Source organism: Balaenoptera acutorostrata, chromosome 1, assembly GCF_949987535.1.
Source record: "Balaenoptera acutorostrata chromosome 1, mBalAcu1.1, whole genome shotgun sequence".
Lineage (NCBI taxonomy): Eukaryota > Metazoa > Chordata > Mammalia > Artiodactyla > Balaenopteridae > Balaenoptera > Balaenoptera acutorostrata.
In genome coordinates this window covers 44,051,963-44,079,738 of record NC_080064.1, presented here as the reverse complement: position 1 = coordinate 44,079,738, position 27,776 = coordinate 44,051,963, and the positions used below count along the sequence as shown (strand labels likewise).

The 27,776-nt window shown below is 36.2% G+C and overlaps 1 protein-coding gene across 3 annotated transcripts in view; it reads right to left on the bottom strand.

Moving 5' to 3' along the window:
- The window catches only part of ZFYVE9 (zinc finger FYVE-type containing 9), a 191,978-nt gene that overhangs the window by 88,760 nt on the left and 75,442 nt on the right, over positions 1-27,776 (bottom strand). For 2 of the 3 annotated variants that reach the window (XM_057542363.1, XM_057542375.1), the window contains 3 exons: positions 5,890-5,989; positions 3,269-3,445; positions 1,511-1,680 (listed from right to left, as the gene is read on the bottom strand). In XM_057542363.1, the coding sequence (XP_057398346.1) occupies positions 1,511-1,680; positions 3,269-3,445; positions 5,890-5,989 (447 nt within the window). The remainder of the gene's footprint in view (positions 1-1,510; positions 1,681-3,268; positions 3,446-5,889; positions 5,990-27,776) is intronic. The other variant, XM_057542371.1, reaches the window with a different exon arrangement.

Genomic DNA, 27,776 nt, shown 5'->3' with positions numbered 1-27,776 from the left:
GAATATGGACTATGTATTTGATAATACATAGAATTATATGTTAAATTTCTTTCTCATATAGTTATATTGTACTTACATAAGAAAATCACTTGTTCTTAGGAAACATAAGCTGAAGTATTAAGTGATAAAGTGCAACTAATCCTCAAATGGTTCCTCAAAAAACAAAGTGTGTGTGTGTGTGTGTGTGTGTAGGGGTAAAGTAAATGTGGCAAAATGGCAACAATTGGTGAATATGGGTGAAGAGTATATGGGGGTTCACTGTACTATTCTTGCAACTCGTCTGTGGATTTGACATTTTTCCACATAAACAATTGGAGAAAAAAAGAAATTTTCTTGACAAAGTCATTGTATAGATTCAAAGAAGAATAAGTCATGTAGTTCCGGCTGCTGTCCTCTGAGGCCACAGAAAAATCCCCCAAAACAGACTTAGACATATTTAAAGACAGTGACATGGTTTAATGTACCTTCACCAAACAGGAAATTTATCTCTGTATGTCAATAAATCTAATCTTAATAACATGCAATTTCAATTATAACCAAATCCACAAATTATGTAAATTTCTAGAAAAATATTACTGAACATAAATGTAAATAAACAGTAACCATGAAAACTTCAAAAGTAAAAATTTTATCCAAACTCTGATCCTCTTATTTTATTTAAAAAAAAAAAAGCCAGACACACATACTTAGTTGGAACTGATCACCTTATTATAATCTTGACCACCATATTCAACGGGGCAAACAGCAATAAGAAAGGGACCCACTGTATAAACGATCCTACGTGTATACTTTCCAATTATGGTCCTAGGTGGTTCTATTCTTTCACAGACTCAAAAAAATGTAGCTAGTATTTGACCCTTCTGAAAATTAGCCCCCAAACTGTGACCAGTGTATCCTTAGAGACAAAGTAAATGTGACAGCACAGTATGAGCTACTTTCCTTAGGTAAATTTTATGAGTCTTCCATCCATTAAGTCAGTGGTTTATTTTTAAGCTTTAGAATCCTCTTTAAAAGTCTTACTTGGAAACACAATAGGCAGACCAGAAAAAAGTAGAGATGCTCGGGTTGAAGACAAAGGAATAGAAGGATTCCTCAGCCACCTTCATATTTCCTGGCCCTTCCTCACCACGGCAACTCCCTGGCAGCTACCACAGAACCTGGGGAATATGCTTTGAAAACCAAGGTATCAAGGGACCAGGATTCGCTCTAGCACAGCCTCTAGCTACAGTAGTAGACTGAGCTCACCTGAGAACAACCTTTATAAGAATCTTTCTCCTGAAAAAACTTCCAAATATAGAAAAAACAAGAACAACTGGTTTTGCCACATTTATTTTACCCCTAGACACACACACAAGCATGCCCACACACATACACACACATGCACTAAACTGTATCTGAAGTCTATAGGGTTCCACAGAAAGGTCACTCAACTTAGAAAAAGACAAGACAGAGGCAGAACAGTGCTGAGTAAAGTAAGTACTCAATTTTAGTTGCTGTTTTGTTTTCTTACCTCTGCTGATAGGGGACTGGTAGTTACTGGCTTGACTGGGTCATGTGACACAGCCAGGGTTCCTGCAGAGGAAGTTCCATTCATGGTTAATTTGGCTGCATCAGCAACTTCTCCATTAGGCAAGATCCCATCAGCAAACCAAACTCGCCTCTGCTCTCTGGGCTGAGCCACTTGAGGAGCCAGAAAAATAAAACAGGTAACACTGTGACATTGATAGGGTTTCTAACATCAAGAAGAGAAGGTCACCAATCTCAGATGTACAAAGAAATCACTATTTAGCATTTTATACTTCTAAATATAATTGTAACTGTATAAAAGTGGTTATAAATTAATAAAAATACACATTTAAATATACTCCTTACTTCTGTAATTTATATGTAAAGATTTAAAACACTTTGCTTTAAAGTATTAAATATGCCTATGATTATGTCACATACTCTGTCCCATATCACTAAAAGAGAAACTAGGGAAGGTGTTTGAAGTGCCTAGGAAATAAACTAATAGCCCGGAAAAAGTATCTAGAAATAGACATCCACAGCTCCTAAAAGTATGAGGTTTCTGTAGGAATAAAATATCTGGAAAAGTGATACGGTATTTTTAAAAGGCAAAAGATGCCCTGAAGAATGCTGAAGAATTATTAATTAATAAAAGAAGAGTTGGCACAGATATGTAAGAATTGGGAAGCAAACTGACCAGATCTTTGGCTAAAGTGTAACTGAAGAAGAAAAAGACTGATCTGGCAGTGCAGATAGTGAAATGCAGTAGTCTGCATTTTAGTAAAAGGATGGGGAAAAGCTGGAAAACTGAGTCTGACGAAATGATCTCTTTAAATCCAGTTTTGAAAATCAATTCAAATGGCCAAAACAAAGAGAGACCAGGGAAGAACAACAAAAACAACAAATGAAGTAAAGAGAATAAAGATTTTAAGAACGAAAGCCTGAGCTCAGAAGAGTATGATAATGTCAATAGAAGTTTTTGATCTTCAAAAGGGGAGGAGGGCTATTTAACAAGGGGAAGGGAATATTGCTAGACAAAAAGATATAAAATTAATGAAAGAAGACAGAGTTTAATTATCAGGGGAGACTTCTTGACAGATCATTTTAAGGAAATATTTGTTATTTTTACTATTGATAATCCCCTGAACTTACAAAGTGCCTTTCATCTGACAATATCATAATCATAAAGATATAATAAACTAAAATAAGTTGAGCCTATGATTTTCTACCTATCATATGATATAATCAGAATTAAAGTTCTGGATTTTATAAACGTCTGTGTACCTAACACAGTATTTTCATATTTTTACAGGGATAGATTAAAAATGAAAAGAGAAAATGGCAATATATATTCCAAAAGGCAATACTAGAATGGGCTGGTCAGAAAAAAGAATTCTTATTTTCATCACTTACTAAATTCCTGCAAAGAACACTAAGGTAGGCATGAGGCTAGGATTTTGCAGGCTGATTTCAAATTCTGTAACTCTTTTCAAGTAAAAGCAAAGTAATTACTCCATTCTTAAGTTGGAGAGGGTACTGGCATATTTTTAGAGGTGCCTCCAAAATATCAGGCAACACAATATTCTTCTTTACTTGCCCAGAAATAGTCTCAACACATTTCTCACCTTGTTCTTCCACTTTAATAACCACCCAAAGGGACTTATCTGCAGTGTGTTAAAGACTTGTGATGTAAAATCACATCAGCACCTTTTCAGAGGAACTTGGTGAGGAAAAAGAGAGAGAATAGCACATGATCCCCTACCTTCTGCTCCAGGGTGCTTTAAAACTCCCACAGGTACCATCACAGTGGGAGGTGGAGAGCTCAGGGCTCCTGAGGCCTGAGCTTGCTGCAAGGGAGGGATAGTAGAACAGTATTCAGCAGGATTGTTAGGGTTAGGGCTCTGGCTTGAGGCACTCATCATGTTCTCCCAGGCTTGAGCTAAAGCAAATACAGACACAATCAATGTGAATGGATTGCAAAATATGGACATCAAGACCTCCACAATACTGGATAAATAATGTAGTTCCTGCTAATTAACACTCATAGTATGTCTCTCTTCCAGCTAGTGAAGGTATTAAGGAGATAGGTGATTTTATTCAATAAAGGAGACCATGTAGTTAAGTAAGCTATTTGGAAGTAACAAATAAGAATTACATGATACTTCTGATATAGACTGATAGCGGATCAGTCTGAGGTTAATGACTAGGTCCCTGGCATCTTTAAAGGGGACCATATATTCCCTTAAGAGGGAGTAAAACAACATTAAACTTATTAAGGACTTGCAACTGGGATAGCATTTAGACATTTCTGGTGGGTAGGGCAGGTTTAATATTCAATGCATTTTATAAAATTCTATCAAAAATCAAAATCAGGGGCTAAAATAGCATAACTCCACTATATGATATCTTTTGTTTCATTTCTAGATTTTTAGGCTCTTCTTAGTTGAGGTAAAATCTCATTTTAAAAATTCTGAAGCCTAAAGCTCAGGAGAACACATCTCAACATTTTCGTGAATTTTGCTTTTGTGCAATCATTACCCTGTGTAAAAGTATCCAGCAAAAACAACCATTTCACATTTTGGTGTGTCTCAAAAGCACAGGACCCATTTGAACATGAAAATGTGCCAATATCATATAAGTGCCATCAATCAATATGAATGATCACAAATGTGTTAAGGTTCTGTATACTCTATAATTTTACTAACTAAATACTGACATATCAACTATTGTTTTTAAAGTAAATAGGATGAAAGATACTACAGAAATGAAAGATATAAATTTTATCTTCTGGGTTCAAGTAATATCACATGCCCAGGAATAGAAACCACCCAATTTTTGGAGCATCTTTTTAAAAATCTCATTCTACATCAAAGAATGATCCATAAGATTTTGAATACTTATTGCCTCCAAACTGCAGGACAAAGCTAGAAACAACAGCTACGTTCCTTTGAAAGCACTGGCAGGAAGAGGGAAGGAAGAGAAAAGGAGAAAGGGAAAAAGGGACAGGGAACACTGAAAAGCATCAAATTAAATATTCAGTAAAAGACCAGGCTAAGCCATGCGAGAGGAAAGATGTCAGAAAAACCACAAAAAGTAGATTATTTTAGGATCCCCTGTTAAGGGCATCCTTGGCTTAATAAAAAGTAAGTATTCCATATGAATCCTCTGCCATTTCCTTCATCTTTAGCTATGCCAAGTTAAAAAAAAAAAAAAAAGCCATCAAGTTGGAAGACCTCAACAAATAAAAGAGGTATCAGGTACTGAAATTAAGCAGCATGCTCTTATCTGTGGATAAATATCCAAAAATGAAATCATCACCGAGTGAAATAACCACCATCTGAAAAATGACCCTTAAGAGTAAAGAGAATGAATTCATATTTGATCAAAATTATAAGAATTCAGAAATGGGAGGAAATTGGGTGGACCATAGGAAATTAGAACAGATCAGATTAAATGACATGCAACAGGTTAATAAGGAAGCAACAGGAAAATATCACTATGAGCAATGCAGACACACAGAGCAGGAGGGGCCTTGAGCAGATAAGTTTCAGCCTCCAGGAGACACATTATCCTGGCACAAGCAGCAGTGGTGTGTAAGTTCAACATTTTTATGTCTATTAGTAACTGTTCTGGCAACTGTACAAAGATGCATTCAAAGAGAAAATACTATACAGCCTGATCAATTTTATTGTATCTCTTTACAAGAATACTCTGGGGGGTTTTTGTTTGTTTGGGGAGTTTTGTTTTAACTAAAATGCCCTTGGATTTATTTCCAGTCCCGCAAAAGGTGAACACTGGATAAGCTATATTTACCTTCTCCTGGCCATATTCTTTTACCACATAAGTAAATTAAAAACTATTACTCTTATGACAAATCTAAGTAGTATTAAGATGATAACTGACAGAAAAATGCAATTTTCTATTTGATTCGAGATGCTAAAATATTTATTTTTAACAAGATGAGTGAACCAAAGTGTCAATAAGAATGTGTTCTAAATTATTAAGATATTCCCTAGAAAGAGAAAGCTTCCCTTGAAAGGAAAACCTCAGCCCAATTTTAATATTTCATCATCTCAGTGGTCAATAGCCCCCTCCCCACTCCCACTCCAGTCATTTCACAGGAACATTAACAGCCACAGAGCACCCGATTTCCACAAGAATTTCCTTTTTTCCTGCAAAACTTACCTGACTTTAGCATTTATTCATTAAATTAGGCACAGGAATTCTGAAATGCTAAGGTATTTTTAAATTTTTCAGGTAAAGTTATGACATTTGAGAAGGTGAGCAATTTGTAGAGCAAGGAAGGAAAAAACAGTAGTCTTTTCATTGGAATTCTCTTGTTCTGTCTCAATAACTGTGAATTCAACCTGTTTTAATACTTACCATTCATTAGCACTGAATGGCAGATTACACATACTCTAGCTTCCTTTCTATCCATGTATAACAGTTTACATTTCAAGCTACAGCAGGAAGCACAGAAAACCTGCAGGAAAAAGAATATACTAAATTTACTTAGGATCACAGTATAAAGGAAGTAAACCAATACTGACCAACACTGAGTGACAGGGAACCGTACTAATACAACACTAAAAACTTCAAAGGAAAATGCAATTGAGGAAGCTGGGTGCAAGACCCAATTCAAAAGCAAGAAAGAGATTAACATGTCTGTCAAAAATAAGGAAAGTGAAATTGCTGGCTGAGAACAAAAATCTTAGCCAAGATTACACACCAAATACATAGCAGGGGAAAAAAATCTAAGCTGCCCTTAGGCAAAATTCCTGTACACAATATCACATAACATGGGCGTTTAGAAGAGTAACATCTGCTATTTCTGTTTGAAGAGGCAATACAGCAGGTGAAATAAACAAAGACTGGGAATTCTGGGCTTTAACTTCTGTTTTTTTTTACTGTCCTTATGTGCAGAATAATAATCATACCATCTGCTTTCACTGGTTTGTTATGAAGGCCAGGAAAGATCAAAATACACAACTCAATCATAAAAATATGCACAGCCCCAGCTACAGGGAATCAGAGCAGACAACCAAAAATTGGCCATGCCAATTTCCAGCACCTTATTTCCACTTTCCAGGGTCAGTTCCCGACAATCTTACTTTCTTCTCCCTTCCATACCAGGCAACAAGGATCTCCTTAGCTCCCTGTTAAGATCTATTTTCTTGAGAACTCATTAGTCCCTTATCACAGAGAGCTTCATACAGGCAAAAAGGTGTTCCCAGTAGTGTAAATTTCACTAATCCAGTTTTTATGGACAGTAAGTATCCTATATCTTACAAAGATGAAACAAGAGATGAGGTCCTATTAAAGAAAAAGTGAGAGCAATCATCTCTTCTTCTACCAGATGTAATTAATATACCTAGCTAACATGACTACCAATTTACATTTTTCAGAGGCTTCACATTTTCAAAGTAACTCTGTGATACAGGGAGAACAGGGGATATATTATCCTTATTTTCTATCAGAGGAAACTAAATTTGGATGGTTAAAAAACTTGCTCAAGTTCACAGCAAACTGTATGAATACTAGGCACTTTACATACATGTATTATCTCATTCAACCTCATAAATTCTATGAAGGCATTCATTTATAATTAACAGAGTTAAATAAACAAATGTGAAGTAAAACTGCTCGGTCATACAGCTAGTAAGTTACATAAAAAGTCTCCAAAGGCTCTGTTCTTAACCACTATGTAATAGTGTCTCATACTATTCATGTATCATTTTGAGACTTTGACTTTTCCTTCTCCATCACTATGACCACATCCAGTCAGTCACTAAGTCCTGTTGTTCTCTCTCTTAAATGGTTCTCCCCCAATCCCACCTCTTCCTCTCCATCCTATGCTGCTGCCTTTATTCAAGCCTTTATTATATGAGGCCTAGGAGACCATCAAAATCCTCCTAACCTTCAGATGTGTCTTTCCAACTCGTCTTTCACACAAATACCAAATGATAGAACTTCCTAAAAATTAAATTGAATTGTTAATCTTGAAATCCTTCAATAACCTTTCTAATCAAGAGGTAAAACCAAGAAGCCTTCATTCACTCATTTATTCCACAAATATTTGAGCTCTGATTATGTACTGGGCACTGGGCTACCCTATTGGGTGTAGCAGTGGACAAAACAGATATGGCCCTTGCTTTTGTGGAATTTACAGTCTACAGAGGTTATAATCTAAAATCAAATAATAACACAAGTGAGTGTAAAATTACTTGCTTCAAAAGAAGTACATGGTAAAACAAGATCATGTAATCTAGGTTTTACCTAGATTGGCAGGGTCAGGGAAGATTTTATTTAGGAAATGACAGAGATAAAATCTGAAGCATGGGTAAAAGTTTTCTATGCATAAAATGGTACCAAGGAGAGAGACAAGAGTAAGCAGAAGAAATACCATGTGCCTGGGTGCCATTAGGGTTAGAACATGGCTCTATCAAGAAACTAAAAAGGGTTAATGTGGCTAGAGACCCTGAGAGTTAAGGGATGCACGGAATAAGATGAGGCCAGACCAAGCAAAGGTTCTCTAGGTTGTATTAACAGTTTTGGTCTTTTTAACAGAGCAATGGGAAATCACTTAAATGTTTTAATCAAAGAGAAAGACATGATCAGATCTGCATGACTGCAACGTGGGGGAAAAAATAGAGGGGAGCAATAATAAATTTGGGATGGTTCAACATAAAAAATCAATAGAGGGCTTCCCTGGTGGTGCAGTGGTTGGGAATCCACCTGCCAGTGCAGGGGACACAGGTTTGATCCTTGGTCTGGGAAGATCCCACATGCCGAGGAGCAACTAAGCCCATGCGCCACAAGTACTGAGCCTGCGCTCTAGAGCCCGTGAGCCACAACTACTGAGCCCATGTGCCACAACTACTGAGGTCCACACGCCTAGAGCCTGTGCTCTGCAACAGGAGAGGCCACTGCAATGGGAAGCCTGAGCACCTCAACAGAGAGTGGCCCCTGCTCACCGCAGCTGGAGAAAGCCCGCACGCAGCAATGAAGACCCAACATAGCCAAAGATAAACAAGTAAAATAAATAAATTTTAAAAAAAGAAAAAAAATCAATATAATACACATTAACAGGATGAAGGGAAAAAAACATGTGATCATATCAATTGATGCAGAAAAAGCATTTGACAAAATTCACTCTTTCATAATAAAAACAATACAAAAAACTAGAAGTAGAAGGAAACTACCACATCATAGTAAAAGCCACATATGAAAAACCCACAGCAAACATAATACTCAAAGGTAAAATATTAAAAGCTTTTCCTCTGAGATCAGAAACAAGGCAAGGATGCCTGCCTTCACCTCTTCTATTCAACATGGTACTGGAAATTCTAGTCAGAGTAATTAGGCAAGAAAAAATAATAATAAAAGGCATTCGAATTGGAAAGGAAGAAGTAAAATTATCTCTGTTTGCAGATTATGCGATCTTGTATGTGGAAAACCCTAAAGATTCAACAAAAAAATCTGTTAGAACTAATAAATGAATTCAGCAAAGTTGCAGGATACAAAGTCAATAAACAAAAATCAGTTGTATTTCTATACATACTAATAATGAACAATCTAAAAAGGAAATTACAAAAATAATTCCATTTACAATAGCATAAAAAAATAAAATATCGCACTGGATAAAATATTTGTGTTACATATAATGGACAAAGGGCTAATATCCATAACATATAAAGAGCTTCAATAAAGTAATAAGAAAAATACAAATACCTCCAAGGAAAAACAGGCAGAGAACTCACAGAGATAACTTCACAGAAAATTAAATAAAATAGCCAATAAATAAAGAGATACTAAGTATCACTAGTGACAAAATAAAAACTAAAGAATGAAATATTCTTATTCTATGGCACAGGCAAAGTATTTTTGGTTTTTTTTAAAACTGACATCGTTCAATGGTGGAGAGGGCTTAGAGAAAAGAGGAACTTTCTCCCATATCCTGCTGATGGTAGCATAAATTAGTAGGTTAATTTAACAATATCTTTAAAATTTTTAAGTGTTCATTTCCTTTGACTCAGTACATGCAATTTAAAAAATTTATCCTACAAAAAAACCCACATATGCAAAGAGATGTATACAAGAATTATCTCTGTATACTTTGTAATAGCCGAAAGTTGAAAACAACCCGAATGTTCATCAGGAAGAAGAGGAATGGTTAAACTGCAGTATAACCATGAAACGGAATGCAATTCATGCTGTTAAAAAGAATGAGATAGGGGCTTCCCTGGTGGTGCAGTGGTTAAGAATCCGCTTGCAAATGCAGGGGACACGGGTTCAAGCCCTGGCTCGGGAAGATCCCACATGCCGTGGAGCAACTAAGCCTGTGTGCCACAACTACTGAGCCTGCGCTCTAGAGCCCACGAGCCACAACTACTGAAGCCCATGCGCCTAGAGCCCATGCTCTGCAACAAGAGAAGCCACCGCAATGAGAAGCCTGCACACCGCAACAAAGAGTAGCCCCCGCTCACCACAACTAGAGAAAGTCCGCGCACAGCAATGAAGACCCAACGCAGCCAAAAATAAATTTTAAAAATAAATAAATTAAAAAAATGAGATAGTCTGTATGTACTGACTGACATGGAAAAGTAACAGTCAAGTTGGGGATGAGAGTTGGATGGAAATAGGGCCTTTTTCTTTCTCTCCTTTTACTTTACATAAATGTTTTAGGTGTTGGATTGGGATCTTTTAACTTTGAGTAGAACTTCTTCTGTATTAAAAAAAAATATAGCCCCTGCTCACCACAACCAGAGAAAGCCCGCGTGCAGCAACTAAGACCCAAAGCAGCCAAAAATAAATAAATAAATTTATGGGCTTCCCTGGTGGCGCAGTGGTTGAGAATCTGCCTGCCGATGCATGGGACACGGGTTCGAGCCCTGGTCTGGGAAGATCCCACATGCCGCGGGGCAACTAGGCCCGTGAGCCACGACTACTGAGCCTGCGCGTCTGGAGCCTGTGCTCCGCAACAAGAGAGGCCACGATAGTGAGAGGCCCGCGCAGTGCGATGAAGAGTGGCCCCCGCTTGCCGCAACTGGAGAAAGCCCTCGCACAGAAACGAAGACCCAACACAGCCAAAAATAAATAAATAAATAAAAATAATAATTAAAATTAAAAAAAAAAGCCCATGGTGTTTGTTTAAAAAAAAAATAGAGGAAAAAAGAATATTAATTGGTGCCATGGGTTGAATTGTATCTCCCCCAAATACATAAGAAATCTTAATGCCTATTACTTCAGAATATGACATCATTTGGAGATAGGGCCTCTACAGAGATAAAGTTAAAATGAAGTCATTAGGGTGGGATCCTAATCCACGAGGACTGGTGAACTTATAAAAGGGGCAATTTGGACACAGCATGCTTACAGGGAGAATACCATGTGAACATAAAGACAACCATCTATAAACCAAGGAGAGACACAGAACAGATCTTTGCCTCACAGTCCTCAGAAGGAACCAACCCTATCAGCACCTCCATCTCAGCCTTCTAGCCTCTGGAATTGTGACACAATAAATTCCCTTTGTTTAAGCCACCCAGTTAGTGGTATTTTGTTGCAGCAGCCCTAGCAAACTAGCACAGTTGTGAACTTTCAGAAGTAGAGGACTCGTGCTTTGGGAAAATAACCTCAAAAAAGAATGGAAAAAACCCAAAAAACAAAGATACCTTTTTAAAAGCATGAGCTAGGGTGCAGCATAATGCAGTTAAACAGAAGGAACCAAGAATACCCATCCTTGCCAATATCCCACGGGCTTATGAACAGTGTTGAGGGAATCCTTTACGTTTCCAATGGGCTTAGAGAAAGACGCAGTAGTTAGAAAAGTGGATAACTTGCCAAGGGACTACCTGGAATGGCAAAGAAATGGCAGACAGGCAAAGGTATACATTTCTGTGGGATTACCCATGCCACAGAACTACATGAAATTGAGTGTAACATAACAGCACAAAACTACTGGACCGTGCCTATGACTGACATATCAATAGATAGTGTACTACAATATAAAATGAAAGAGAGACCTGGAAACACTGACCCTCATTCTCAAAAAGACAAAGATTATGATGTAATAAGACCCTCAGGTCATTAGAATTAGTACCATGGAAAAGATGGACAGAATCTAAGAGATATGAACAGACTGAGAAAGGGTTAATGATCCTGGATTTCAAATTACTGGATAATATTGAATTTGCCTAGAAGACCAAGATGAAGTTGTCTGCCATGAGCCAGGTCAGTCAGTGTTTCTCAACAAAGGCAGTCTTGACATTTTGGGTGGGCCAATTCTTCACTGGGCAGCATTGTCCTGTTTAACACAGGACATTTAGCAGTCCTCATCCCAGATTACTAAATGCCATTAGTGACCCTAGTCATTATGACCACCAGAAATAACCCACCACATTCCAAACATCATCTAAGTATCTTTCCTAGTTCTCTGAGCTATAGGCTCAGATGAGTAAAGTCAGTTCTAGAAATAAAGAGAATTATATATTTGTACATGTGAACTTCTTATATTGCTGAAGTATCATACCATATACCTTCATTACCACAACTAACACAATCTACTGCATTTATTTAACTTATTCTCCATTTTCCCAAACTAGAATGTAAACTCCATGGAACAATGAATGAAAGTATTGTTAATACTGATATCACAGTGCCTGAAATAACACAGGTACTCGATAAATGCTTATTGCTTCCTGGATTAGTAAAATGATTGCACAAACGAATATATGAATGGAGAAACAAACATTAATGTGCACTTATCAAGGAAGGGCTATATCATACATGCTCAAATTCACAACTTCAACAATGACAAACACATTTTAAGCAGTTTATTAATAATAGTGACCTCAAGTTTTTAGGCCAAATGGTTATGAATGACCTTAAATGACAGGATCTGTATGATCCAACTAACTGTAAAGAGGCAAATTATGATGATTTATAATACATATGCTATATAATGTTCCAGCGAAATATTGGTTAAAATGTTCCGTTTGTGTGTAATTTTCTTTAATGTGGCACTTCTGGGTTCCAATCTCACCTTTATCATTCACTAGCCAAATAATTTTATGGGAATAATTTAAAATCTCTGAGCCTCAGTTTCTCCTCATACGTAAAACTGAAATATTAATATCCTCCATGTAAGGTTTTTACGAAGATTAAATGAGATAACCCATGTAAAATGTAGCACATTATAGGTACTAAATATACGATGGTGCCCTTACATCCCTTTCCTATTAAAATTTCCCACTCATGGCTTTCCACATAACAAACCCTACTGCAAAATTTATGAACAAGCTTCATATTCAGTACCTTTTTTTGTGCCTATTTATACCCCCTTACAGTGTGAATAACACTCCATTGCAATTCTTGAAAATTCAAATCATCAAATGCTCACTTATTTCTTTCCAAATTAGAAAGTAGAAAGAATGATGTCCCAAGTCTTCAAAAAGCCCTGTAATTATGACAAAAATAACTGCCTTGCAAGAACAAAAACCAGGAGAGGAAAGTGCTTGTGACTGACCAATATCCAGCCACTCACAAAGACAAGTGACAGTAATAACTTGTAAAAATTCTTAAGTGCAAAAGAGTACTTTACCTTTGCATATTAACAAATACCAAAATCAATGTAATAAGAACTAAAGCAGTTCAATCAGATTCGAATCCTGCTTCTGTCTAAACACCTGCTGCAACTTTGCTGTTATTAATTGAAAACAGTAATTATCAGAGTCATTTTAAGAGTGTATCTGGCTACAAAGGGTCCCTGACTAAACCTTTAAACTTTATTTCCAAGTGAGGCTATATAAACATAAAGAGTTGTAAGAAAATAAGATTCAACATAAAACCTTAAACTTGTATGAAGTTATCAGATTCATATCCTTTACTATACTCTGAATTAATTTTTTATATATCCTGTTATTACCTTGTAAATAACACACTTATAATGCATTAAAAGAGTAATATGTGGGTTAAAAGTGCTAATTTGTAAAAAGGCAAGCAATTAAAACATATCCCTATTTTTGTAACCATACTCTGGTCATTCTTGATTTAAAAAAATTTTTATTATAGAAATTTCCAATCATATAAAAGTATACGTAACAGCATAACAAACCCCCAAGTGCCCATTACCCAGGTGAGACCATTATCAAAGCCAATCCTCACCCACTTCTCCTCCATTTAATCATTTTGAAATACATTTCAGGTATCATTTAATCTTTAAATATTTCAATATATAATCTCTGAAACATAGGGACTATTTTAACATAACAAAACCACACACCTTAAAAATGAACAATTTCTTAATATCAAATATCCAAGCAGTATCAACATTTTAAAAAGTCACATATATATTTTTAATAGACTTTATTTTTTAGAGCAGTTTGGGGTTCACAGCAAAATTAAGCAGAAGGTACAGATATTTTCCATATACCCCCTACCCCGGCTACGTGCCTAGCCTCTGCCATTATCAGCATCCCCCACCAGAATGGTACGTTTTTTACAATCAATCAATCTACACTGATACATCATTATCACCTAAAGTCCATAGTTACATGAGGGTTTACTCTCGGTCTTATACATTCTATGGGTTTGGATAAATGTATAATGACATTTATGCACCATTATAGTATCATACAGAGTACTTTCACTCCCCTAAATATCTGTGCTCTGCCTATTTATCCTTCTCTCTCCACTAACCCCTGTAAATCACCAATCTTTTTGTCTCCATAGTTTTGCCTTTTCCAGAATGTAATATAGTTGGAATCATACAGTATATAGCCCTTTCGGATTGGTTTCTTTCACTTAATAATATGCATTTAAGATTCCTCCATTTCTTTTTAAGGCTTGATAAGCTCATTTCTTTTTAGCACTGAATATTCCTTTGTCTGGATGTACCACAGTTTATCCATTCTCCTCCTGAAGGACATCTTGGTTGCTTTCAAATTTTGGCAATTGTGAATAAAGCTGCTATAAACATTCATGTACAGGTTTTTGTGTGAACATATAAGTTTTCAACTCATTTATATAAATACCTAGGAGCATGATTGCCAGACTGTATGGTAAGCCTATGTTTCTCTTTGTAAGAAACTGTCAAACTGTCTTCCAAAGTGGCTGTACCATTTTGCATTCCCACCAGCAATAAATGAGAGTTCCTGTTGCTCCACATCCTCACCATCACTTGGTGATGTCAGCATTCTGGATTTTGACCATTCTAATAAGTGTGTAGTAGTACCTCATTGTTGTCTTAATTTGCATTACTCTTATGACGTATGATGTGGGCAACTATTCATATGCTTATTTGCCATCATATATCTTCTTTCATGGGGTGTCTGTTAAGGTCTTTGGCCCATTTTTAAATTGAGTTGTTTGTTTTCTTATTGAGTTCTCTGTATATTTTGGATAACATTGCTTTATGGGAAATGTCTTTTGCAAATATTTTTTCCCAGTCTTTGGTTTGTCTTTTCATTCTCTTCACAAGTTATTTCACAGAAGTTTTTAATTTTAATGAAGTCCAGCTTATCAATTCTTATCATGGATTGAGCTTTTGGCATCTAAAAAGTCATCACCAAATCCAAGGTCATCCAGATTTTCTCCTACATTATCTTCTAGGAGTCTTATATTTTTGCATTTTACATTTAGGTCTGTGATCTATTTTGAGTAAATTTTTGTGTAAGGTGTAAGATCTGCATCTAGACTCAATCTGTTGCATGCGGATGCCCAGTTTGCCCATTGTATTGCCTCTGTTCCTTTGTCAACGATAAGTCAACTGTATTTCTGTGGGCCTTTTCCTGGGATCTCTCTTCTGTTCCACTGATCTGTCTGTCTATTCTTTTGCCAATGCCAAACTGTCTTGCTTACTACAGCATTATAGTAAGTCTTGAAGTCTGGTGGTGCCAGTCTTCCAACTTTATTCTTCTTCAATACTGTGTTGCCTATACTGGATTTTTAGTCTCTATATACAAACATTAGATTCAGTTTGTGGATATAACCTAAATAACTTGCTGGAATTTTGGTTGGGATTGCAGTGAATCTATAGATCAATCTATAGAACTGACATCTTGACAATATTGCGTATTCCAATCCATGAACATGGAACATCTCTCATGAGAGTTCTGTAGTTTTCCTTACATAAATCTTGTACATACAACATATTTTGTTAGATTTATACCTAAGTATTTAGTCTTGGGGGTGCTAACATCAATGATATCGTGTTTTTAATTTCGATTTCTACTTATTCATTGCTGGTATATAGGAAAGCAATTGACTTTTGCATATTAGCCTTATTATCTGGCACCCTTGCTGTAATCACTTATTGGTTCCAGGAGGGGTTTTTTTGTCAATGTTTTCAGATTTTCTACATAAATGATTATGCTATCTGTGAACAAAGACACGGGTTTATTTCTTTCTTCCCAATCTGTATACCTTTTATTTCCTTTTCCTGTCTTATTGCCTGAGCTAGGACTTCCAGTACAAATGTTGAAAAGGAGTGGTGAAAGGGCACATCTTGCCCCATTCTTGATCTTAGTGGGAATGCTTCAAGTTTCTCACTATTTAGTATATCAGCTGTCAATTTTTTGTTGATGTTCTTTATCATGTTGAGGAAGTTCCCCTTTCTTCCTTATCTACTAAGAGTTTTTATAATGAATGGGTGTTACATTCTGTCAATGGTTTTTCCTGCATCTGTTGATGATAACATGATTTTTCTTCTTTAGCCTATTGATGTGATGGATTAAAATTAATCTCCTAATGTTAAACTAGCCTTGCATAACTAGGATAAATCCCACTTGGTCATGGTATATGATTATTTTTATACACTGTTGGATTCAATTTGCTAATATTTTGTTGAGGATTTTTGCATCTATGTTCATGAAAGATATTGGTCCATAGTTTTCTTGTAATGTCTTTGTCTAGTTTTGTTATTAGAGGAACGCTGGCTTCACAGAATGAGTGTGGAAGTATTCCCTCTGGTTCTATCTTCTAAAAGAGATTATGGAGGAGTGGTATAATTTCTTCCTCGAATGTTTGGATTCAGCAGTGAACCCACCTGGGCTTGGTGCTTTCTGATTTGGAAGGTTATTAATTACTGACCCAATTTCTTTAATAGACATAAGCCTATTCACATTGTCTACTGCTTCTTGTGTGAGTATTGGCAAATTGTGTCTTTCAAGGGATTGGTCCATTTCTTCTGAGTTACCAACTTTGTGGACATAGAGTTGTGCATAGTATTCCTCTATTACCCTTTTAATGGAATGTGTAATGATGTTCCTTCTTTCATTTCTGATATTACTAACTTGTGTCCACTCTCTTTTTTCTTAATGAGCCTGTCTAGAGGCTTGTCAATTTTATTGCTCTTTTCAAAGACCAGCTTTTGGTTTCACTGATTTTTCTCTACTGACTTCCTGTTTCCAATTTCATTGATTTCTACTCTAATTTTTAATATTTCTTTTCTTCTGATTACTTTGGATTTAATTTGCTCTTCTTTTTCTAGTTTATTAAGGTGGACACTTAGATGATTGACTTTAGATCTTTGTTTTCTAATATATGCATTCAATGCTGTATGAGTCTTATATTTTTAATATAGTGTTTTTATTAAGCTTTTATGAATATATTTAAATTTTTAATTTTATTTAGTTTTTTAATGTTATACTTGAATCAAGAATCAAATAAGGTCCACACTTTATGACTGGTGAATCTGTCTCAAGTCTCTTTTAATATATAGGTTCTCCTTCAAAAATATTTTACTTAAGGGAGTCCTCTGGTGGCCTAGTCGTTAGGATACTGGGCTTTCACTGCTGTGGCCCATGTTCAATCCCTGGTCAGGGAACTGAGATCCCACAAGCCACACGGCCAAAAAAAAATAATAATTAAAAAGATTTTTAAAAATTTTAAAATAGTGTATGATACAGTGGTTTAAAAAAAAAAACATAGATTTTATTGAAGAAATTGAGTCATTTGTCCTGTACTTTCCCACGATCTGGATTTCATTGATTGCCTTCTTGTGGTGTTGTTTAACGCAAGTTTCTCTAACTCTGTATTTCCTAAAATTGATTGCAAAATCTAGACATTTGATCAGATTTGAGTTTGACTTTTTTGGGCAAGGTTATTTTATAGATCCTGACTTGTTTTTAATTGAATCAATATTAAGAACCACTCTAAGAATTAAAAACAGAGAGGAAAAGAAAATAATTATTCAAAATTCCACCAAACAAAATGATCCATTTTCAGTTTTACACGTTCCTCTTAGATATACTTATTTTTATGCCCAAGAATAATCTTTATAATTATAAACAAAGTATAACTATGAGTTTGCATTTTATTTTACTCATACATCATCATAAGCATTTTCCATACAGCCTTATAAAAATTATTTTTAATGGTGGAATCAAATTACATTATTATATTTAACTTATCACTATCCAATTTTGTACAGAAATTATTTCAAATTTATTTGCTATTTTAAGTAACACTAGGGCTTCCCTGGTGGTGCAGTGGATAAGAATCTGCCTGCCAATGCGCGGGACACAGGTTTGATCCCTGGTCTGGGAAGATTCCACATGCCACGGAGCAACTAAGCCCGTGCGCCACAACTACTGAGCCTGTGCTCTAGAGCCCGCGAGCCACAACTATGGAAGCCCGCATGCCTAGAGTCCATGCTCCACAACAAGAGAAGCCACCGCAATGAGAAGCCCGCGCACCGCAATGAAGAGTAGAGAATTATTATTATTAGATAATAAACAAATTACAGAGTATGTACTAAATAAATGTTAGCTCCCTTCTGATTCTCTTTTAGCTGGCTGCCCAGGAACTCTGTGGTCATAGTCCCAGTGTTGCTAGAGAAGTGGCCCTAGTACTACAGACCTCAATTTCATCACTCTCTTATTCTGTTTGTTCCTAAAACCATTGCATATTGCTTTGGAGTGTGGACTCTGGAAGTCAAAGAATCTGAGTTTGATTCCTAACTCTAGCTATTGGCTGTGTGATTTTTGAACAAGTTAATCATTTTAGACCTATTGTCAAATGTGGATTATAACACTACCTACCTCATAAGGAGTTACATATATTAAATAGGATAATATAAGCAGCTTTTAGAAAAGTGTCTAGCACATGATAAACACTCAATAAATATCACCTATCTCATTCTCCTTGCCGCCACTAGCACCACCGTCACCATCTATCTGCTTCCAACTGCAAAGCATCTGCAGCTTTGTAATTGTTTTGTTACTTATTTCATATACTTAAGCTTTGTCATCTATACAAACGTGAACAGTATGTTTTAATAGAGTGGCCATTTTTCTACCTTTTTTTGCATCTCTTTGGTTAAAACCAGAACACTAAGCAATAAATAATTCTCACTGAATGAATCAATGAGTAAACAAATAAACGGAAATGGATGAACAGATGGCAACACAGATTGGCCCTATAGGACTTTTCTTGTTTCTCCATTCAAAAGTGCTTGTATTGCTAAGATAATGTAACAAGCTCAAAATGTCTCCAAAGAAAAATACTGACCCTATCCCATGAAGTCAGGACTGGACTAGTATAAACTGGCTGAAAGTTTGATACAAAGTCTTACAGGGCTATGAAAATTTCAATTTTCTACTAGGCTTTACTTTCCCACTCCAACATAACTAATTCTCTTTTCTGAAACCTTCGTCACCTATCCCTATTTCACCTTCTCTCAATGTTTATATTTCCTATATGAAGTATGAGCCAAGGATATAGAAATTCCTTAATGCTCTCACCACTAAATACAAAAATCTACCTCTGTCTTTCCCTACCTTTCTTCCCCTTGTTGAAAACCTAACCCTCAACAGATGAATAGATCCCATCCCTTTGACCTTCTCAAAAATTTTTCTCTTCCTTTGATCAATCCCCTTTTTCTCCTAAAACAACTTGCCTAGAGGATCATTCATGATTTTATATAAATACAGTAGTATCTCCCATCTTTAAAAATTTCACCCATAATCACCATCTTCATTTAATAATTGCCCCAATTTTTTCTGTTCTCCCTTAGTAAAACTTGAAAAGGACATCTCAATCTCCTCACTTCTTTTTCCATTTTCAACCCATTCTGGCTTCTGTATGCACAGCTCAACCAAGACTGCTTTTATCAATGACCCTGATGTAGTCAAGTCCAATGGTCCCTTTCCTGTCCACATCTTACTGACCCTGATCAGCATTTGGTATAGGTGATAATCCCTATCCTTTGACAAACTACATTCTTCTTTTGACTTCCGAGACAACACATTTTCTTGGTTTTCTGCCTGTCTCTCTGGCCACTCCTTCTCAGTCACTTGTACTGGGTCCTCCTTCTCCACTTGACCTCAGTGGCTCAGCCCTGGGCCCTTTCTCTTTCCTCTGTACACTCTTCCCTAGGTGAGCTCATCCATTCCCATGGCTTCTCTCTGGACTCCTACATGAGCTGCAAAGGCCAACATGATCTATTCCCTGATCTCCTCTCCAAGCTCTTTTTATGTGACTTCTCTTACTTGCTATACTTTAACCACACTGTATTCCTTTCAGTTTCTTGAATAGGTGCTTTCCTACCTCAGAGACTGTGTCCATGATGTTTACTCTTCCCGAAGCATTTTTCTCTCTGTTCTTTGCATAGCTGACTCCTCAAATTTCATGTATCACCTAAAATTTTGTCACTTCTCAGAGGACTTTCCAGACCTTCCTCCCCTTCTCCGTTTTTAATATTATCCCTCCTTGTTAATTTCCTTCATATCCCTTATCACAATTTATAATTCTGTTTGTTTGCTTTTGGTTATTTCCACTAATCTTTACATGAGGGTAGGAATCATAATGTCATTAGTATAAACTCAGCATCCAGCACAGTGACAGACAAATAACAAGCACTCAGTGTTTGTTGAATAAATTAATGATCTGGGATTCATATATTTGTTCATTAACAAACATTTATTGAGCACTGTGCTAGATGCTGGGGATACAAAGAGAAATCATAATCACAAGATCTTTACAGACCAACGGGGGAGAAGGACAAAGACAATACTGTATGATAAGCGTTATGACATGGATGAGACTGATTTTTAGCCAACACAGCCTTTTGAAGGGTGTGAATGGAAAATATTTTCTAGCTTCATTAGAACTCAAGATTAATCCAAAATGTTGATCCTGTTTTACCATGCCAGAATGGTTAAACTCATAATATCAATGATAAGACAGGATAAACAGGTTTTCAGGCAGAGTATGAGGGAAACTGAATTACCATGCAATATGCTATTTAAAGCATCTGTTTCTTACTCTCACATCTACTGTTTCCCATCAATAGGTAAGTAAATAGAAATTAGGAAAATAAGCTTGTTTTGGTTTGAATCTATCTTTAATAGGAAAAACATATATGACTAACTTAAAATATTTTCCAAAGTCCTTACATCCCCTATATTCTGTATTTGATGCCATCATCCAAAGTCCCAAAGTGTTGTATAAAAAGATGTTCTGCTGCATTAAGAGATAGTATTCATTTCTTCATTTATCCAACTAATATTTAGTAAACATCTATTATGTGCTAAAGCTGTGGATACAGTAGCAATCGAGGCAGAAAAGATACTTACCCTCTTGGAGCTTTAGACTCAAAATAATAAACATGAAAATACATAAACAGAAAAATTGAAAATTCACTAGATCATTTCTAGAATTGACAATCAAAAAACAGCTAAATAATTCTACTGAAATACATTATAAGTGTATAGTTTAATACTCATAGATACTTGTGAAAGAATTTAAAGTGGATATGTCTAAGAAAATGAAAGTATCTGCAAAACAAATACCTGATAAAGAACTTGAATCAAAATATAAAAAAGAACTTTAAAAATTCAACAATAAGAAAACAAACAACCCAATTAAAAGATGGGCGAAAGATCTGAATAGACACTTCACCAAAGAAGATACACAGATGGCAAATAAGCATATGAAAAGATGTTCATTATCATATGTCATTAGGGAGTTGTAAATTAAAACAAAAATGAGGGCTTCCCTGGTGGCGCAGTGGTTGAGAATCTGCCTGCTAATGCGGGAGACACGGGTTCGAGCCCTGGTCTGGGAAGATCCCACGTGCCGCGGAGCGGCTGGGCCCGTGAGCCACAGCTGCTGAGCCTGCGCGTCTGGAGCCTGTGCCCCGCGGCGGGAGGGGCCGCGATAGTGAAAGGCCCGCGCACCGCGATGAAGAGCGGTCCCCGCACCGCGATGAAGAGTGGCCCCCACTTGCCGCAACTGGAGAAAGCCCTCGCACGAACCGAAGATCCAGCACAGCCAAAAATAAATAAATAAATAAATAAATAAAACAAAAATGAGAGGGGACTTCCCTGGTGGTCCAGTGGCTAAGACCTACGCTCCCAATACAGGGGGCCCAGGTTCAATCCCTGGTCAGGGAACTAGATTCCACATGGCACAACTAAGAGTTCACATGCTGCACCTAAAGATCCTGCATGCCGCAATAAAGATCCTGCATGCCGCAACTAAGACCCGGGGCCGCCAAATAAATAAATAAATAAGTAAATTTTTTTTTTTTAAATGAGAAACTACACCTATTAAAATGTCTAAAATCTGGGAATTCCCTGGCGGTCCAGTGGTTAGGACTCCTTGCTCTCACTGCTGAGGGCACAGGTTCAATCCCTGCTAGGGGAACTAACATCCCACAAGCCACATGACATGGCCAAATAAATAAATAAATTAAATTAAATGTCTAAAGTCCAAAACTGACAAGACCAAATTCTGGTGAGGATGTAGAACAGCAAGAATTCTCATTCATTGCTGATGGGAATGCAAAAGTGGTACAGCCACTCTGGAAGATAGTTTGGCAGTTTCTTACAAAGAGAAACACAGGCTTACCATACTCTCTGGTAATCACACTCCTACATATTTACACAAACGAAAAACTTACATCCACTCAAAAACCTGCACACAAATATTTATAACAGCTTTACTTATAATTGCCAAAACCGGAAATTAACCAAGATGTCTTTCAATAGCTGAATGAATAAACAAACTTGTGGTATACCCATACAATAGGACACAATTCAGCAATTTAAAAAAATGAGGTATCGTGTCACAAAAAGACATGGAGGCTCCTTGACACTGGTTTTAGCAATGACCAAAAAAAGCAAAAATAAACAAGTGGGACTACATCAAACTACAAACCTTCTACACAGTAAAGGCCATCAACAAAAAGGCAACATACGGAAAGGGAGAAAATATTTGTAAGTCATATATCTGATAAGGGGTTAATATCCAAAATGTACAAAGAATTTACACAACTCAATAGGAAGAAAACAAACAATCTAATTTAAAAATGGGCAGAAGACATGAATAGACATTTCTCCAAGAAGATATATTAATGTCCAACAGGTATGTGAAAAGGTGCTCAATGTCACTAATCATCAGGGAAATGCAAATCAAAACCACAATGAGATATCAATTCATACCGGTCAGAGTGGTTATTATCAAAAAGGCAACAAATAACAAATGTTGGCAAGGATGTGAAGAAAAGAGAACCCTTGCACACTGTTGGTGGGAATGAAAATTGATGCAGCCGCTACAGAAAACAGTATAGAGGTTGCTCAAAAAAATTAAAAGTAGAACTACCATATGACCCAGAAATCCCACTTCTAGGTATTTATACAAAGAAAACAAAATTGCTAACTCAAATAGATACCTGCACCATCATATTCACTGCAGCATTATTTACAATAGCCAATATATGGAAACAACCCAGGTGTCCATCAATAGATAAATGGATAAAGAAATTCTGGTATGTATTTATGTATGTATGTGTACACACACACACACACACACACACACACAATGGACTATTAGCCACAAAAAAGAATAAAATCTTGACATTTGCAACAACATGGATGCAACTTGAGGGCATTATGTTAGTGAAATAAGTCAGACAGAGAAAGACAAATACCAGACAAGCTCACTTATATGTGGAACCTAAAAACTACCAAATCAAAACAAAACAACAAATAATGAGCTCACTGAATCAGAGAACAGATTGGTGGTAGTTGCCAGAGGTGGGGTGAGGATGTATGTGAAACAGATGAAGGTGCTCAAAAGACACAAATTTGCAGTTATAAAATATATAAGTCATAGGGTGTGGTGCATGCCATCCTAACTATAGTTAATAATACTGTATTGCATATTTGAAAGTTGCTAAGAGAGTAAATCTTAAAAGTTCTCATCATAAGAAAATTTTGTAACTATGTATGGTACAGATGATAACTGGACTTAATGGTGATCATTTCCCAGTATATACAATATATACAAATATCAAATCATTATGTCATACACCTGAAACTAATATAATGTTATATGTAAATTATACTCAATTTTTTAAAAAGACAGGGAAGAATCTTAAATGTATATTTCTAAGTCAAAGATGCCAGTTTGAAAGCCAACATAATGTATGATACTAACTATAAGACATTCTGGAAAAGCCAAAACTACAGAGCCAGTGAAAAGATCAGTAATTTCCACGGTTCAGAGAAAGTAAGGGAGAAATACATAAGTGGGGGACCCAAGGGACTTTTAGGGTAGTATAACTATTCTATATGATACTGTAATAGGATAGATAATATGCATTTATCAAACCCATAGAACTGTACAACACAAAGAGTAAACTCTAACAAAAACTATAGCATGTATTTCTTTTATAAGACTTTTGTTAATAACAATGTATCAATATTGGTTCATCAATTTCAATAATGTACCACACTAGTGCAAGATGTTAATAATGGGGTCCACTGGTGGGGGCGGGGGTATATATACTTTCTGCTCAATTTTTCTGCTGTAAAAAATAGTCAATTCAATAAGGAAACAGTAGTCTTAAATGACACATTAGACCACTTGGACTTAATAGATATCTACAGGACATTCCATCTAAAAAAACCAGAATACATATTCTTTTCAAGTGCACATGGAACGTTCTCCAGGATAGATCATATGCTAGGCCACAAAACAAGTCTCAACAAATTTAAGAAGATAGAAATTATATCAAGCATTTTTCCAACCATAACGGTATGAAACTAGAAATCAGCTACAGGAAAAAAAATGGGGAAAACACAAACACGTGGAGACTAAACAAGATGTTCCTAAAAAACCAATGGGTCAATGAAAAAATCAAAGAGAAAATCAGAAAATACCTTGAGGCAAATGAAAATGGAAACACAACTTTCCAAAAATCTATGGGATGCAGCAAAAGCAGTTAAAGGAGGCAAGTTTATAGTGATACAGGCCTACCTCAAGAAACAAGAAAACTCTCAAATAAAAACCTAAACTACCAACTAAAGGAATTAGAAAAAGAAGAACAAAGCCCAGAGTCAGTAGAAAACAGAAAATAATAAAGACCAGAGTGGATTTAAATAAAACAGAAATTAAAAACAAAAAACAGGAAAGACCAATGAAACCAAGTGCTGTTTTTTTAAAAAAGATAAACCAAATTGATAAACCAATAGTCCCACTTATCAAGAAAATAAGAGACAGGACCCAAATAAACAAAATAAGAAATGAAAGAGGACAAATAACAACTGATGTCACAGAGATACAAAAAATCATAAGAGAATATTATGAACAGTCACATGCCAATAAATTGGACAACCTAGAAAAAATGGACAAACTTCCAGAAACATATAACCTTCCAAGAATGAATCAGGAAGAAAGAGACAATCTGAACAGACCAATCACTAGTAGTGAAACTGAATTTTTGATTAAAAAAAAAAAAAAAAACTCCCAGCAAACGAAAGTCCAGGACCAGACAGCTTCATAGGAGAATTCTACCAAACATATAAAAAAGAGCTAACTACTTCTCAGACTACTCTAGGGAATCCCCTGGTGGTCCATCGAACGGGGCACGGGTTCAATTCCTGGTTGGGGAACTAAGATCCCACAAGCCGTGTGGAGTGGCCAAAAAAGAGAAAAAAAAAAAAAAGAAAGACACAAACAAACTATTCTAAAAAAATTGAAGAGCAGGGAACACTTTCAAATTTATTCTACGAAGCCACCATTACCCTGATACCAAAGCCAGACAAAAACACTACAAAAAAAAAGAGAGAAAATTACAGGCCAATATCTCTGATGAATGTAGATGCAAAAATCCTCAACAAAATATTAGCAAACAGAGTTCAACAATATATAAAAAGGATCATACAGCATGATCAAGTGGGATTTATTACAGGGATGAAAGATGGTTCAATATCTGCAAATCAATCAATGTGATACACCACATTAACAAAAGGATAAAATCACATGATCATCTCAATAGATGGAGAAAAAGCATTTGACAAAATTCAACAGCCGGGGCTTCCCTGGTGGTGCAGTGGTTGAGAATCTGCCTGCCAATGCAGGGGACACGGGTTCGAGCCCTGGTCTGGGAAGTTCCCACATGCCGCAGAGCAACTGGGCCCATGAGCCACAACTACTGAGCCTGCGCGTCTGGAGCCTGTGCTCCGCAACAAGAGAGGCCGCGACAGTGAGAGGCCCGCGCACCGCGATGAAGAGTGGTCCCCACTCGCCGCAACTGGAGAAAGCCCTCGCACAGAAACGAAGACTCAACACAGTCATAAATAAATAAATAAATAAAAAAGAACGTGAATTTCTAAAAAAAAAAAAAAAAAAATCAACAGCCATTCATGATAAAAAAAAAGAAAAAACTCTCATCAAAGTTGGTATAGAGGGAACATATCTTAACATAATAAAGGCCATTTATGACAAACCCATAGCTAACACCATATTCAATGGTGAAAAGCTGAAAGCTTTTTTTCTAAAATCAGGAACAAGACAAAGGATGCCCACTCTCAATCACTTCTATTTAACACAGTATTGGAAGTCCTAGCCAGAGCAATCATACAAGAATAAGAAATAAAAGGTATCCAAATTGGAAAGGAAGAAGTAAAACTGTCATTATTTGCAGATGACATGACACTACATATAGAAAAACCCTAAAGTCTTCTCTGAAAAACTATTAGAATAAGTGAATTCAGTACAGTTGCAGTATACAAGGTTAATGCACAGAAATCTGTTGCTTTTCTATAAACTAATAATGAACCACCAGAAAGAGAAAGCAAGAAAATAATCTCGTTTAAAATTGCATCAAAAAGAATAAAATACCTAGGATTAACTTAACCAAGGAGGTGAAAGACTGAAAACCATAGAACACGGATGAAGGAAACTGAAGATGATACAAAGAAATGGAAAGATATCCCATGTTCGTGGATTAGAAGAAGTAATACTGTTAAAATCTGTACTACCCAAAGCAATCTACATGTTTAGTGCCATCCCTATCAAAATACCTACGACATTTTTCACAAAACTAGAACAAATAATCCTAAAACTAATATGGAACCACAAAAGACCCTGAGTTGTCAAGGCAATCTTGAAAAAAAGAAAGCTGGGGTTAGCATGCTCCTTGACCTCAGACTATACTACAAAGCTACAGTCATCAAAATAGCACAGTACTGGCACAAAAAGACATATACAGATCAATGGAAAAAAACAGAGAGCCCAGAAATAAACCCATGCACTTATGGTCAATTAATCTATGACAAAGGAGGCAAGACTATACAATGGAGAAAAGACAGTCTCTTTAATAAGTGGTGCTGGGATAACTGGACAGCTACATTTATTTTACAGAATAAAATTAGAACATTTTTTCATACCACCTACAAAAATAAACTTAAAATGGATTAAAGACCTAAATGTTAGACTGGAAACTATAAAACTCCAAGAAAACATAGAGAACATTCTTTGACACAAATCACAGCAATAGTTTTTTGGATCTGTCTTCTAAGCCAAAGGAAACAAAATCAAAAATATACAAATGGCATCTAATTAAACTTAAAAGCTTTTCTACAGCAAAGGAAACCATCAACAAAACAAAAAGACAACCTACAAAATGGGAGAAAACATTTGCAAATGATACGACCAGTAAGGGGTTAATATCCAAAATATATAAAGAGCTCAAACAATTCAATATCAAAAAAAAAAACATACAACCCAATTTTAAAATGGGCAGAACACATGAACATTTTTCCAAGGAAGACACACAGATGGCTAACAGGCACATGAAAAGATGCTCAACATCACTAATCCATCAGGAAAATGCAAAGCAAAACCATAATGTGATATCATCACCTCACACCTGTCAGAATGGCTATCATCAAAAAGTCTATAAGTAACAATGTCAGCAAGGATTTGGAGAAAAGGGAGCCCTTGTACACTATTGGTGGGAATGTAAATTGGTGCAGCCA